General features: G+C 59.5%; 1 protein-coding gene and 1 long non-coding RNA gene across 21 annotated transcripts in view; one reads left to right on the forward strand and one right to left on the reverse strand.

Annotated features, from left to right (window-relative positions):
* Window positions 1–1,799: 1,799 nt before the first annotated feature.
* Window positions 1,800–14,131, reverse strand: part of CACNA1G (calcium voltage-gated channel subunit alpha1 G) — a 61,633-nt gene continuing 49,301 nt past the window's right edge. For 12 of the 20 annotated variants that reach the window (XM_036076300.2, XM_036076297.2, XM_036076298.2 and 9 more), the window contains 10 exons: window positions 12,316–12,467; window positions 11,437–11,546; window positions 10,655–10,788; window positions 10,355–10,425; window positions 10,138–10,216; window positions 9,922–10,043; window positions 9,380–9,733; window positions 4,474–4,651; window positions 4,014–4,183; window positions 1,800–2,846 (listed from right to left, as the gene is read on the reverse strand). In XM_036076300.2, coding sequence (XP_035932193.2) covers window positions 2,112–2,846; window positions 4,014–4,183; window positions 4,474–4,651; window positions 9,380–9,733; window positions 9,922–10,043; window positions 10,138–10,216; window positions 10,355–10,425; window positions 10,655–10,788; window positions 11,437–11,546; window positions 12,316–12,467 — 2,105 coding nt within the window. In that variant the 3' untranslated portion in view covers window positions 1,800–2,111. Of the gene's footprint in view, window positions 2,847–4,013; window positions 4,184–4,473; window positions 4,652–6,424; window positions 6,560–8,547; window positions 8,692–9,379; window positions 9,734–9,921; window positions 10,044–10,137; window positions 10,217–10,354; window positions 10,426–10,654; window positions 10,789–11,436; window positions 11,547–12,315; window positions 12,468–14,131 lie in introns of all 20 variants that reach the window. The other 8 variants (XM_036076268.2, XM_036076266.2, XM_036076277.2 and 5 more) reach the window with 2 other exon arrangements.
* On the forward strand, window positions 1,965–9,739 carry LOC118525509 (uncharacterized). The gene is made up of 3 exons (XR_004912185.2): window positions 1,965–2,087; window positions 7,753–7,839; window positions 9,602–9,739. It is a non-coding gene; the product is annotated as an uncharacterized LOC118525509 (long non-coding RNA).

The following is a 14,131-nucleotide window of genomic DNA, read 5'->3' on the forward strand; positions in this document are numbered from 1 at the left end:
TTTTTTAAAGGCAGCTCCTACAAGCACCCGCCCCCACCCAAGGAGGCCAGAGGAAAAAGAGTTCCACGCTATTGCACACCCCAAGAGGATAAAGCCAGGTGTTTGCTTCAAGAAGAAGTATATTTCTGTCCAGAAGAGCAATTAGAAAAACTTTCACCAGCTTAGAAAACAGGATGGGACCAAGCCTCCGGGTCCATCTGCCTTGCAGCCTGGCACCCCCCCATCCCAGGCTCATCCCAAGTTCAGAGAGAGGCTGATGGGGGGCTGGCCAGCCCACTGGAGCTGCCTTTGAGGTTTCAAGGGTCCTGGGGTTTGAAGGTGCTGGAGATGAGGGGGTAGGGATGTTCAAAGGAGTGGGGTCGGGGTGGAGGTTTGGGGTGGCTGGCAGGAGAGAGGCTGACTGAGCCTGCGGTACTGCGTCTTGGCACCGGGGTTTCAGACAAGAGAGTATTGCCAAGGTAGCACCAGAAGGGAGGTTCTGGGCCACACCGATGGCCCCTCCCCTCCTCCTCCTTCTCCTCCTCCTCTTCCTCCTCGCTGCCCTCCCGCCCTCCCTCGCCGCCTTCACCCCCTTCCTCCTCCGCCGGCTCCCACCGGGCAGGCAGCAGCAGACCATGTAAACACCTTGATGGAGCTCATTCATCTCCCCCCAGGGGGCCGGCTCCGCACTGCGCAGCCCGCTGCTGGCCAGACTGACTCCACCGGGAGGTCGCCTTTGGACTGCGGGGGGGGGGGCTTGGTCTCGGGAGCGAGCAGCAGGCTCTGTTTGTGCAGCTTCATCCCATGGCCAGCTTGACGGAGCAGTGCCCACGGCACCGGTCAGCAGGACCCCCAAGGCGGGAGGCCAAAGCCCAGCCGTCCCAGGTCACGGGGGCTGAAGGCTGGGGAAGGAAAACCCAGACGCGCTGCCCCCCCCCCCCCAGCAGCCCACAGATCCCCTCGGCGACAGCTGAGGCCGCCTCCCCCGGTCTCCGTCGGCCCCATTAACCAAAACAGCTTCATTATGCCAATTTCCAGCTTTCAATGTGCGGCTGATAGCTGTCAGCAGAAATAAGAGTTAATCTGGAATTACTCACATTCACAGAGCTGCCTGGCGCGGAGGAAGCGAGAAAGCTTTGGTAGAAGCAGTAGACCCTGCTGGCCTAGCCTTCCAACTCCGCCTTTGTCCCCCCCCTCCCCAGGTGAGGCTGCAAGGTGGCAGCCCTCCCGGGAGAGGGTTATGTTCTCTCTCCCCCAGACGGACAGACAGACACGCACGCGCACACACTCACGCACACAGAGGCAGCTCCGACCCACTCCCTGCCCGCTGCCCACTCCCCAGCTCCAGGGACGGTCTTTCTCCAGTGCCCCCTGGAAATGCCTAACTCTGTCCCTTTTGCTTTTACTCTGGACCGGGATTAACTTTTTATTTTGGAAAATTACTTTATTATAGATATAGATATAGATATGTATGTATGTATATATATAAAAAGGTTCCATTTCATTTGTAAAATCTTATTTTTCTCTTTTTCTCTTTTTTTTCCTACAGAAAATGATGGCAAGGTTAAAGGAGAAAATAAGTTACATTACAGTTTCCAAAGTGGTTCTCACTCTCCGCTGAAGATGGGCCACCGGCAGGGCTGAAATGCACTCTCGGTCCCAGCTTGTGCTTTGCAAGAAGAGGGAATATAACTAGACTGGTTATTTTAGGTTAAAATAGCCAAGAGACAGACGCCTTCGCCTCAAAAATATTCTGAGACACATACAAGTAGAAGGAAACAAGTCTCTTCAGTCACAAAATGTCGTACATCCCGCATATACTAGATTCAATTAATTTAATAAAATAGAATATACATAGAGATTCTGCACAAACGTATTGCTTTCTCCCAGTAGCTCCTGGTGTTGGGAACCTCAGCTGCACTGGGCCTCTCTCTCTCTGCCTGGGCCCAGGGTGGCCAGGCCGCTGCTCTGAACGTTCTGGAAATTCTGCTTGTCAGTTCCCAGCGCCACTGAGGCGGGGAGGAGCGCCTCCTTGGAGTCCATATGGAACGTTTTTCAGGAGCATAGCCCAGGAGGAGGAGCTAGGATTTGGCACCCAGTGGAGAAAGGTGAGTGGGGGAGTGGGGCAGGACTCAGGGCTCCAGGTCTGCTGGGTCAGAGGCTAAACCGGAGAGACTCAGCACGTCTTTCTTTGGGGGGGGCGAGGCAGCCATGCTGTCAGGGGGGCCGGAGGCCGAGGGATCCTTGGAGTCGCTGGACGGAGCCCTCCGTCGGAGGCAGACGCCGGGGCTGGGCGGGGGCCGAGGGCCCTGACTCTCTGGGGGGTCTATGGAGATACTAGGTGGGCTGAGTTTTTTCTTGGGCCGGCTTCCAGGCCCCCCAAGAGGCTGGCCCCCAAGGCTAGAGGGGTCAGGGCCCAGGCCGGGTTGGGAGGCGCTGTCCAGGCAGCTGACCGCAATGGAGTGCCTTCTCTGCTCATCCAGCCAGGACGCAGGCCTGCGCCGGCAGCTCCGGGCCTCCACGCTGTAACACTTCTTCAGGTCCCGTGCGCACGGGGGCTCCTCCTGGCTGCCCACGGTCAGGAGGTCTCCTGAAATCCAGCTCAGCTCCGTGTCCAGCTCTAAGCTGCTTCTGGTCTCCGGGGGGCCTTTGCTCCAAGTGGGTTCTGAGCCTGGGCAGGGGGCCGGCGGGGGCCTGTGCTTCGAGATCGTGCTCTGACGGAGGAGATGCTGCTGCGCCTGGGTGCCCAGGTGGCCCCAGAAGGAGGAGGCGCGGACCAGAGGTGGGGAGGGCCCACTCACCTCGGACAGCAGGTCTTCCCGGCTGCCCAGGCCCTGCACGTCCAGGGAATCAGTCCTTATTGCTGCCTGTGTGAGGTAGGAGGAGCGCTCAGCCCAGGGGCTTCCACCGACCCCCTCCAGGGACTGTCTTCCAGCCATGTCCCCCACCCCCCATCCCCTCAAGCCAGATAACCCCGTCCTCCCCCTGCAGGTCCATCTTAGGCAGGAGGGTCAGTGTTTGGTCTTGTTTGGAGACGGGGGCCACGTGCAGCCTGCTCCCCCCGCCCCCCGTCCTTCCCCCACGCCGGCAGGAGTGGCTCTCAGGAGCTCCCAGCCCCTGGGACACAAGAAAGCACTGGGCCAGCTCTGCTCCCAGCCCTTTGCACAGGCTATTTCTTTGGCCTTGAAAACCCTTCTCGAATGACAAGCACCCCTCAACTTTATGGGCTCAGGTTCCCTGTGACACAGAGCCTGACAACCTCTACCCCCACGTGAGAAGTAACCCCTCCCTCCTCTTTGCTCCCCGCTGCACCCCACACACGCACATCCCAGCAGCCGCGTCTTATTGCCGCAGTGGTCTGATGGCATTTCTGTCTCTGGTTAGCCCGTGAGCTCCACGGGGCAGGGGCTGCCTCCCCCATGCCCGGCACACAGAAGCTCTTTGTGAATCTTTGGGAAACGGACGAGGACCGGGCCTGCGTCCTCAAGTGTGTGGCGTTGAGCAGATTCTAATGTGGCCACGATCACACATAAGGGCACACGGGGTGCGGGCTGTGGTCCTGTCACTGTGGGGACAGATAAGCCTCCCCTGGCTGCCTGAGCCTCAGCTCTGTGCCCTTGGAAGGTGGGCCCCGGGCTTGGCCAAAGGTGGAGGTCCTTAAAACGTGCCTTGTGTCCCTTAGCTAAGTCTAGAAGTACAGAGAATAACTGGGAGGCGCCTCTGGGCCAGGGAAAGGGAGTCCAGAGACATGGGTTCTCCTGCCAAGTTGACCTGCGTCCCTAAGCAACTTGGTCTCCAGGCCTCCTCAGGGAAAGAAGGGAGAGGGATGTAAACACCGAAAGGGCCCAGACCACTTCCGCTTTGTCCGGGACTGTGTCCCCGGTACCTAGAACTGCCTCTGGCACATGGTCAGCACGCAATACACGTTTGCTGGAAGCATGGACGTGGCAACCTGGTCATCACCAATAGCCTAGGGGTCCCAGCAGAGGGGCCAGGCGTGCCAGGCCCCGGGCCACCTCCCCACACCTGCTCACCTGGCGCCTGAGGGGTCTCTGAGCCAAAGGGGAGCGGCCTGGTGGGGGCAGTTTGGGGATGGTGCCCCAGGGGGGAGCGCCATGGGGCTGGAGCAGGTGGGGTGTGTCTTTGGGAAGCTGCAAGATGTAGCTGGTGTCTGCTGGCTGGGAGTGGACGGACAAGACAGAGCCTGTGGGCAGAGGGGCCAGGAGGAGAGAGAAGAGCTGGAAGGTCAGTGGTCTGGCTCTCACCTAAGTCCCTCCCCTCCCCTCCCCCCCCTCCCCCCCCCCCCCGGGCCTCTACTGTCCCCACAGACCTCTCATCCTGGATTGAAAGCCACTCTCGTGGGCTGGGGGTCCCTTGGAGGTCGGAGAGACCTCTCTTCCTGCCTCAATGCCCCTCCCCCGCAGGTCAGGACTGGGCTGAGGCAAGGATGGGTCTCCCTGTGTGAGCCAAGGCGGCCTGCCTGAGCCCTGCTACCTGACTGAGCTTTGGGGAGCCCCCAGCTTCTGCGACCTAGGGACCCCTCGGCGCTGCTTCCATCCCGGCACATGTAGCTGTCATTGGGCAGGGAGTGCGTCCGGCTGACCCCAGACTTCCGTACGGTCAGCAGGTCTGGTCCCAATGCCAGGGGCATCTCCTCGGGGTGGGGCTCCATCTGCAAAAGGAACAGGGGAAGGAGGTAGGAAAAAGAGGGGGCATCCGGATTGGCTAACTGAGGCAGATCTGGACAACAGAAACCAGAAGCCGCCCCCCACCCCCCCACCCCCACCCCGGCTCGGGCCCCATCCCCTCCCCCGACAAGGCGGTAATGGGATGAGTTAGTCGGTGGGGGAAAAGGGGGCAGACACATGGATGAGCCCTCCAGCACAGCAAGGAAGCAGGTGGGGGGAGTCCCTGCCCAGAAAGCTATCCGATACTGCGTCACTTCCCCGGAGCCTCCTGGTGGGGATGGTGGAGGAGTGAGAAGGTGTCCAAAAAAGGGAGAGCAGCTCCCAGGCCCAGCCCGGCAGGTGGTTCAAGAGGTGGTTCCCGGGGCCCCATTAAGAGGCTCTGAAGCTGCACAGAGGACAAAAAGCTAAAAGCACCCCCGTATCCCTGTGCTGGGGCTATGGGGGTGGGGTGGGGAATGGGGGGACCCACCCAGTGAGCAGGGCCTGCCTACAGAGCAGAGACTGCCTCACTGCCCAGGGCTTTAAGACAGCGCCGGGGCCCAGCACTGGGCGTGAGCTGAGTTAATGTGGGTTCGGTGACAGGTGACCATGGGGGAATGTCAGCGGGCTCCCCCACCTGGCTCCCCCCACTTTTGATTACTCAATGACCCTGGCAGGTGGCAAATGGGAGGTGGGGGAGGCGAGGTCTGAATACCTTGAATACCACGGACTCAGGGCCTCCCTTACTGGACAGATTGGGGGTGGGAGTGAGTTTTTTGAATTTGTTTCAAAGAAAAGCAGTAATCGGCCTTTGACACCCAGCTGGAGGGAGTCAAGGTTTGTTCCCAAAAGATTTCTCCATCTCCCCGTGACCCCCTTCCTCCTTGGGGGGGTCCCCTGTACCCTCCATTCCTAGTTCTCAGAGAGGCTGGAGGGGTCGTGTCCCCACACAGGCCCAGCCGGTTAAGGAGCCCCAGTAGGGGCTGTTGGAAGAGTCTGGAGCCTTTGCTCCCCCTATCAGCCCCAGGCTCCACTTCTGCCAGCCACCTCAAGACCCCTAGGGACCCCCAGCCTGTGGTCAAAGCCGGACCCCAGCTGGGTCCTGCTGTGAAGAAGGGGCCCCTGTCTCTTAAGTCATCAGAGGAGGGGGGAGGCAGGGCGGAGGGAGCTGCTCGCAGTCGGAAGGGGAAGGGGAGCTGGGCAGGGGTGAAGAAGCTGTCCCAAACACAAAGACCCCCCCCCCAGGACATGGAGACACGCAGGGACAGCGACGGAGGAGACAGGGACAGCTCCCCAGGCAGAAGGACTGGTTGGTAGCAGCAGAGATGGAGGTTTCACCCACCAGGAGGAGGGGGGGATGGCTCATGTGGCGAGGAGGGGGGAGGGAGGGCAGCGGGGAGGGGAAGGGCTGGCTTGCACAGGCTCCAAATACAGAGACTGACTCCGCATCCAGGCAGGCCCCTTGGTTAGCTAGCTGCCTAATGCCACCTCTGTTTTGGGCTGTGTTACTCCTGGATGTCTAGGTTAACTCTTTCACAACTGTGCCCCTGGGCCCTTGAGGCCCCAGTTTAATCTCGTCTAATTTCTTTGTCCACAGTGGGGAACTGGAAAGACCTAGGGATGCCTGGGGCACGGAGCGACTTGCTCTGGGATGCCTCTGGGTGGGGCCTGGTGGCAGAGAGAGAGAGAGAGAGAGGGGAGGGGAGGGATCTGGAGCCCTGCAGCCAGCCCAGCCCCTGGGGAGGCTGGGGGAGCAGTAAGGGGCCATGTGTAAGTACATTGCTCTCCAGGGCACTAAGTAAGAGTGTGTGAGTGTCATCAGGCAAAGAGTCATCCGTCAGAGCTAGAGAGCAGGACGGTTCAGACACAATCTCTGACGTCAGAGACAGAGCCTCCATCTCAGCTAGAGGGATCTAGACAGGGAGAGAGATGATCAGGCATAAGAAACCAGGACAGCGCACACACTTGCGCGTGCATGCACACACACACACACACACGCACACACACACATGCGCGCGCGCGCACGCGCACACACAGAGCCCCCCTTTCCTCCTTTCCACGAAGCAGAAGCACGGGGGGAAAAGGCCTCTCTTCTCTCTCCCCACCCCTCTCCCAAGTCAACTGACAACACCTCCCCCCCCTTCAAGCCCCTCCTCTGATCCGAGAGGCTGCGGCAGGCGCCAAAGAGAGTGAACCCCGAATCCCGAACCCCGACAAAGCAGGAGAAGCAGAAACTTATTCTAAAGATACCCCAGGAACCTGAATGGCCCCTTCCCACACTACCACCACCCAGGGAGGAAGCGGGGAGCAGGGAGGGCTTTCAACTCTCAGAAAGATGAGACCAGGAAAAAAAAAAAATGAAGAAAGGCCAGCAAAGCACCTCTCTACTCTCGGCACAGACAGAGCAGCGTGGGGGGCGCTGGGGACAAAGCTGCCAATCTGATGACTGTTTTCTGCTTATTCTGTCTGCTTCCAAAAGCCTGGCAGGACTTGGCCTGCCCCCAGATTCTGGCTTCTCCCCTCCTGGGCCCTCCTCCGCCTGCCGGCAGCTTGCCCGCCCTCTTTAGCTTGGGTTCTGGGAGATGCTCTCCTCCTGCCGCCATTCTGAATTGAGCGCACTGGGGTGGGCCGCCACGCAAACTGGCTGGCTCACCAGGGATCTGTGGGGGGGATTTCAGTGCCTACAGCACCCTGGGGAAGGGGAGGGCCATCCCTCCCAGATGAGCCATCTGCCTGATCAGCCCATCATGTCCTCTTCTCTCCCTGCACCTCCCCCTCTCCCCCCCCCACCCCACCGCCATGAGCCTCCTTCAGGATGGGAGGCCTCGGGAAGGGATGTGTTCTCTCACAGATCATTCTAGGTCATTGCCAGGTTGAAGTCCCTACAGCCCATCTGAGACTGAATTCCAAGAGGGGATTCAAGAGGTCAGGGACCCTAGAGGCAGGGTCCCTTCCTATGTGAGGATAACTGTCTATTTCTTTGGAACAGGCTACAGGTGTCCCAGGTCCTGGGAAGCTGCCTTCCTTCGCCTCCACCCAACAGGGCCTGTGGAACACCAGGCTTTTCTATCTCCCACTAACACCTGTTTTCTTGCCTCCACTCCAGGCCTACCGGGGGCTTCCCTGCAGCGCCTGACCCAGGAGAGATGACAGGGCGCTCTGCCAAACGGAGGGGGCCACAAGGGGGGAAGAGGTGGGTAGGAGAACCCCAGGAAGCCGAAGAGCCGTGTTTAGATGGGACTGGGAAAGAAAAACACGCAGAGCTGTGGAAAGAGACTGGGCTTATGGGGGACACCTGGTCTTATTTCACAGCGAGGTCCCCAGAATCCACTCTCAGCTGGAACCTTCCATTTCCTCCCATGACCAGGTCAGAAAGCACTGGCTACTGAGGGCACTCATCATGTCTAACGGGCTCCATGGCTAAAAAAGCCACCAAACAGAGGTTTTGGGGATGGGCGCTGGACAGAGGGAAGAAGCAGACGGTGGCCTAAGACATAGCCCTCCACGGGTCCCCTGGCCACCTGCACTATCCCCAAAAGCCCTTCTCCCCTGGATTTGGCACCTCACTCCCTCCACCCACTAAGGTCCCACTGCCAACTTGTCTTCTGCCCCCTCCTCTTTTTGTCCAGGTTCTTTCTGACAAATGCCCTCTGTAAGCCCCTCCTCCATTCGTCCTTCTCCCCTGGAAGTGCAATCTCAGTGTCCCTACCTTCCAAGTATGTGTTCCAAGGGTTAATCTCAGCTTGTAAGAACCCCCGGCTGCCTCCTGCCAAGCCCAAAGCTCAACTGAGGCCCTGAGACTGTTCTTTCTCCAGCGACCCAGTGGGCAGGAAACACCCCCCGCCTCCCCAGAAGCGCGGCGCAGCATGGCACAGCCCGGCACAGCACGGGGCACAGTAACCTGTGGGTCGGAGCCGCCCGGGCTGCGGGCGGGAGGGAAGGCAGAGGGCTGGCCCCCAGGGCCTGCCAGCTCGTCCATCAGCTTCAGCTCCCCTTCCAGGGAGCCCTGGATCAGCAGGGATATGGTGTCAAACAGCTGTCTGTCCTGGGGAGGACCAGCCCAGGAGGGGAGCCGGAGAGTCAGGGGAGCGGGGTTCAGAGGGGCAACGGGGGGAAGTGTTGTAGTGGCGGGGGATTGACAAAGAGACACAGAGGGAGAGAGAGGAGGAGGTCACATGCACACACATAGGTGCGCACACACACACACACCAGCAACAAAGACACAGGAGAAGGAAGAGGGGATAGGACAGAGGAGACAGAGGTGTGGGAGGGAGGAGAATGGGAGCCAGAGATGAGAAGAGCTCACAGGGAGAGAGGGAGAGGGAAAACGAAGGTAAGGAAAGGATTGAGAGATGGAATCAGGCAGGTTGAAGGGTGGGAAGGAAAGAGGTTTGGTAATCGGGCAAGGGTAAGAAAGAAACAGGAAGGAAACAGAAAACTTAGCCTTGAACCTAAGAGCCAAGACGGGGAGGCCGACTGGGCTGGAGGCGCAGGGCGTGGACGAGCCAGCACACGTGCCCGTGGCTTGCTGGGGTGGCCCTGTGCTGCGAGGGCGGGCAGCCTCTCTGGGGACGGGCGGGGGACCGCTTACCCCTCAGCATCCAGGCAGGAGGGGCAGAAGGATCCAGGTGGGGCCCTGGGGTCTGCCACGCTGCCCGCTCCCTGTCCACCACCCACCCAGCCACTGGCCACAGGTCCCATGCCCCTCTCGGCAGGGGTGGCCATCTGCTCACCGTGGGGTGCTCCAGGGAGAAGCGCGAGGCCGCTCCAGTGTGGGCCGCAGTGTGCGGGACCCCAGGCTTGGGGCTGTCGGGGCTGTCGGGGCCCTCGACCCCAGGCCAGAGGAAGGGGCTGCCCAGCGGCGAGCGGGGCTGTGGGCTAAGCGTCTTCATCTCCAGCTCCAGCTCAGCCTCCAGCTCAGCCTCCTCTTTGGCCTCCTTGTTGCTTTCCTCCAGGTGCTTCATCAGCACGGCGATCACCACGTTGACCAGCACAAACTGGGCCGTCAGCACGAAGGACACGAAGTAGATGGGGGAGATGACCGTATTGTAGCAGGTGGACTCCTGGTCACAGTCCCGGAGGGTGTCCTGCGGGCAGCGAAAGCATTACACACTGTCCCGGGGAGCGGGAGTTCTGGAGTGTTCCTGCATAGGGGAATTCCCTGCTTTTATTCATGGCCACTCATCTTGCTCAGGAATCTGGGCTCAAGGAGTGGGACTGCCTCCCCGGGGCCAGGGCCAGCCCTGGCAGGGCCCCCGTGGCTGTGGGTGCTCACCTTCATGATGCCATTCCAGTTGTCACCCGTGGAGACTCGGAAGAGGGTCAGGAAGGCCATGCCAAAGTTCCGAAAGGTGGCATGCCGGCCCAGGCCCTCGCAGGGGTGCGTCTCATCACACTCTAGAGGAGGAGGGCAGGAGAGAGAGGCCCGAGTTAGTGCGGGAGCCCCTGGGCCTCCAGCCCTGGCTCCTCTACTCTCCCCACCCCGACTCACCCAGGTCTCCAAAGAGCTCCACACCCAGAGCTGCAAAGATGAAAAACAACAACATGAAGAGAAGTCCCAGGTTCCCCACCTGGAAGAGAGGAAAAGAAATGGGAAAGGTGCCACTGGGTCTCCCAGCCAGCTTCCCTGAGCTCCCTACTGCCCGTCCCTTCGGAAAGCACCCCCTCCCCCCAAGAGGGCCCCTCCCCCCCACACCCCCTCCAGCTACCTGGGGCAGGGCCTGCATGACCGTGTCCAGCAGCGCCCGCATGCCCACAGCCATCTTCAGTAGCTTTAGCACTGCAGAACAGGACAGAGCGGTGAGCCGCCCCCCACTCCGCCAGCTCCACCCCTGCCCTCGGCCCAGCCCCCAGCCCTCCCCTTTGGCAGAGGCTGGGGCCGGGAGAGAGACCCATGGGAACACACACGCATGAAGTCCCTGGCCAGCCACAGAGCCACCCCCAGCCGTATCCCCCCTGGGCCAGTCACCCTGGGCAGGTGGGTGGTAGGCGAGTAGCCGGGCACTGACCTCGGGCAATGCGCAGCACCCTCATGATGCGGATGATGGTGGGGTTGATGGGCAGCGAGGCATTGACCTCGATCTCCTCCAGCGTGATGCCCATGATGGATAGCAGCACGATGGCCAAGTCCAGCTGGTTCCACCTGGAAAGAGGACACAGCTCCCTGAGGGGGGAGCACCGCAGAAGAGGGGGCAGGCGTGGCTACCCAAGTGACTACAGAAAGGAGGGTGGAGGTCAGCCAGTCCCGCCTCTCCATCCTGTGGAGAAGGCATGGCTTGACTCGGGTCACAAAGGCACAGGTCGGACTAAGACTTGAGCTCAAGGACCTCTGCTTTTCATTTGTATTCATTCTTTTTTTTTTTTTTTTTTAATTTGGCACTTATATGCTGTTTACTAGGTGCCAAGCACTGTTTTAAAGGCTTTACAAATAAGAACTCATAATCTTCACAGTATTGTTTCTCCTTTTATAGATAAGGAAACCAACATACAGAGAAGTTGAGTAACTTACCCTAGGTCACCAGCTTCTAAGTGGTGGCACCAGGATCTGAATCTGGTCCAGGCAGTCTGGCTCCAGGCTCTGTGCTCTTAAGCCCCAGTCTGGGCCACATCGATTTCCAGCTGCCTGTGTTCCCCCAGGCCCTGGATGCCCCCCCCCACTCCCCCTTGCTATCAGCCCTCGGTGGGTCCTAGAGTGGAGGCTGTACCTCAGGAGTCCAGAAAGGTTTTTCAGCATTTCCCTGGGAGACATGTCCTTTCCCCCACTCTCCCACACCCCACCGCTCTCTGTTACCTGTCCTGGAAGAACCGACGGAAGCCAAAGGCCACGAGTTTAAAAACTGATTCCAAGACAAAGATGACAGTGAAGATGTAGTTGCAGATCTTCAAGGCCTCATCCAGGATCTGGCAGGGATAGGAGGCAGTCTATGCAGGGTCTCCTAAGGCCCAGGGGGGATGCCTGCCCCTCCCCCTCCATCACAATTCCGGATCTGGGAGACAGGGGAGTCTAAGGGGACCTTTCTTTTCTGTCCCTGCCATGATGGTCGACCATTGGTCACCACACCAAGATAGAAGAGGGTCCTTAGGCGTGATCCGAACTTTGTGCTAAAGGATCTCTCTCCTTGAGGGATGGGGAGGAGACCCCATGAGAATGTGCTGGAAGGCACAGAAGACTAGAGCCCGGAAAGGGCCTTGTGCATTACTAATTCAACATCCCCATTTTACAGATGGGGAGCCTGAGGGCTGGAAGACTGCTGACGGTGGCTGATCTGAGGAGCGGCAAGATCGTTGGTGAGTTTGGAGCTGGACATTCACTAGAGTCGTAACCCTGAAAGGGCAGACACTGGTCTTCACTGGTCTGCCTTCTTTACCCTCAAAGGGTAAAGAAGCCCATGGCAGGCACTCAATAAATATTTGCTGGGTGAAGAAGTCAGGTCCTGCACTTCCTAGCTATATGACTTTGGTCTAGTCATGGAACCTCTCTGAGCCTCAGCGTCCTCATCCGTAAAGCCAAGATGATACCCACTTCCAAGAGTCGCTGCCAGGTGTGCACAAGGAACTCCTGTAGGGTGCCCAGGAGTTGCCCAAGGGACCCCAGCATAGGGGAGGTTAGCTTCACCCTGCAGGCCCACGGCTGGACGCAGGGCCCGGAGGGCCGGTCACTCGCTCCTACCTGGGGCTGCTGGTAGTGTTCCATGGCCATGGTGACCACATTCAGCCCAATGACACCCGTGATGAAGAGGTCCAGATAATGGCTGGTACACAAGTGGTGGACGAGGAGCCGGAAGCGGGAGTAGTCTGAGTAGTAGGGCTTGCACTGGGCCTCTGGTGGGGCAGGGGGGAGAGCAGAGCAGCCATCGGGCCCCTGCCCCACGGCGCCCCCGCCACCCGAGTCCCTCACAGCCGCCAGCCTCTAACGCCAGAGCCGCAACATTCCAGAGTCCTCCGCATCCTTGCCCTCCACACACTGCCTTTCTCGGGGGGGGGCCGGGGGGCTCCCTCGGCGTCTGCCCTCCAAGCGTCTGTTCTACTGGCTACAGTTGGGTGCAGAAGGGGTCAGGACATGCAGAGCTCCCCACCCACATTAGACACCAGGTGAGCCCCGTCCCCGAGGCAGCCTCCAAAATCCACCAGCCCCTCATAATGCCCTTGACTTGGTGTCCCGCCGTAAGGCCAGATCAATAAGATGGAAAACAGCCAGTCTTACAGGCTCAGAGGAAGCTCCACCAACAGAGAGGCAAAGGTCCTTGCTCCTTTACCACGCTCAGCCCCTCGGGGGGAGCAGAGCAGATTACCCAGAGCTGGGATTTGGGGATAACACCGGAGATTGGAAATTGGACATCTTCTTGGCTGGCCGCACTGACCCACCCTGAAGGCCTCTGGAAGGCCCTCATGGGGTGGGGGAGGCGGGGTGCAGAGGGGAGGCCACAGGGCTCTGCGCTTCCCAGATTCATCTGGGTGGGGGGCTCCACCTGAAGGACTCACCCAGTTTCTAATGAGGCCATGCCCCGCCTGCTCCTGGATGTCAGGGCGGCGTCAGACTACAGGCTGGGCTGGAAGCACTGTCTGAGATCTGTCAGAGGCATATTTCTCTTGTAATTAGTGAACCACTTAGTTATAAAATCATGGGGCCAGAAGGTTGGGCTGCTAAGCAGGCAGAATGAATCTGGGGGCAGGAGAGGGCAGGGGGCCCCTCCTCCGGGTGCTGAGGAAAGGCCAGGCCAAGTTGGGGATGGATGTCAACTGGAGGCGGTTGACAGATTGCCACAAAGAAAGAAGAGGCTCCCCATGGGGAGGCTTGGGGCAGCCTCAGGTCCCAGACAGCCCTTCTCCCTCGGAAAGTCTAGGGCAGAAGCCAGCCAGCAAGGGCTGCCGCCTCTGAGGTCCGTGCCAGCAGTGGCTGGCTCAGGGGCAGCAGGAAGCTTCGGGTCCAGGCCAGCTCAGAGATAAGTGTCCTTCCCCATGCAGAGGACTATGGAACAGAGAGGTAAACTGAGGCAGGGAGTGGCCTGGGGTGGGCCCCCACCGAAGGCCGAAGGAAGAAGAGCGCCCAAGAACTGCATGTGCAGGCTCACCGGATGCCCCTCTCCAGCATCGGCCTTGAGGTATGGATAACCAAGAGGCAGAAAGTCCCGAATGTTCTGGTGCAACCATAGACTGCGTTAGGCCATCATTTTGTTTTCAGAGATGGGCCAGCCAACTCTGGCTTTGTTAGCTCAGATGGCCCTCTGCTCCCCAGGGCAGGGGCAGGTAGAGAGGCTCGGGAAAGGGGACATGAGGCCACGGGTCATCCACACTGCGATTGTGGAGGGCGGACCAGGCGAGCGGGCCTCTTCCTTCCTTCCTTCAGTACCCACGAGAGCCAGGGGGCGCTAGTCACCCTGCGTTGCCTTAGCAGCTGAACATTGTCTCTGCATTAATCTCCGTAAGTGCCGAGAGCACCCGATCTCATTATGCTAAAATATGAATGGAGAATTAACTAAAATGCT

Source organism: Halichoerus grypus, chromosome 2, assembly GCF_964656455.1.
Source record: "Halichoerus grypus chromosome 2, mHalGry1.hap1.1, whole genome shotgun sequence".
Taxonomy (NCBI): Eukaryota; Metazoa; Chordata; class Mammalia; order Carnivora; family Phocidae; genus Halichoerus; species Halichoerus grypus.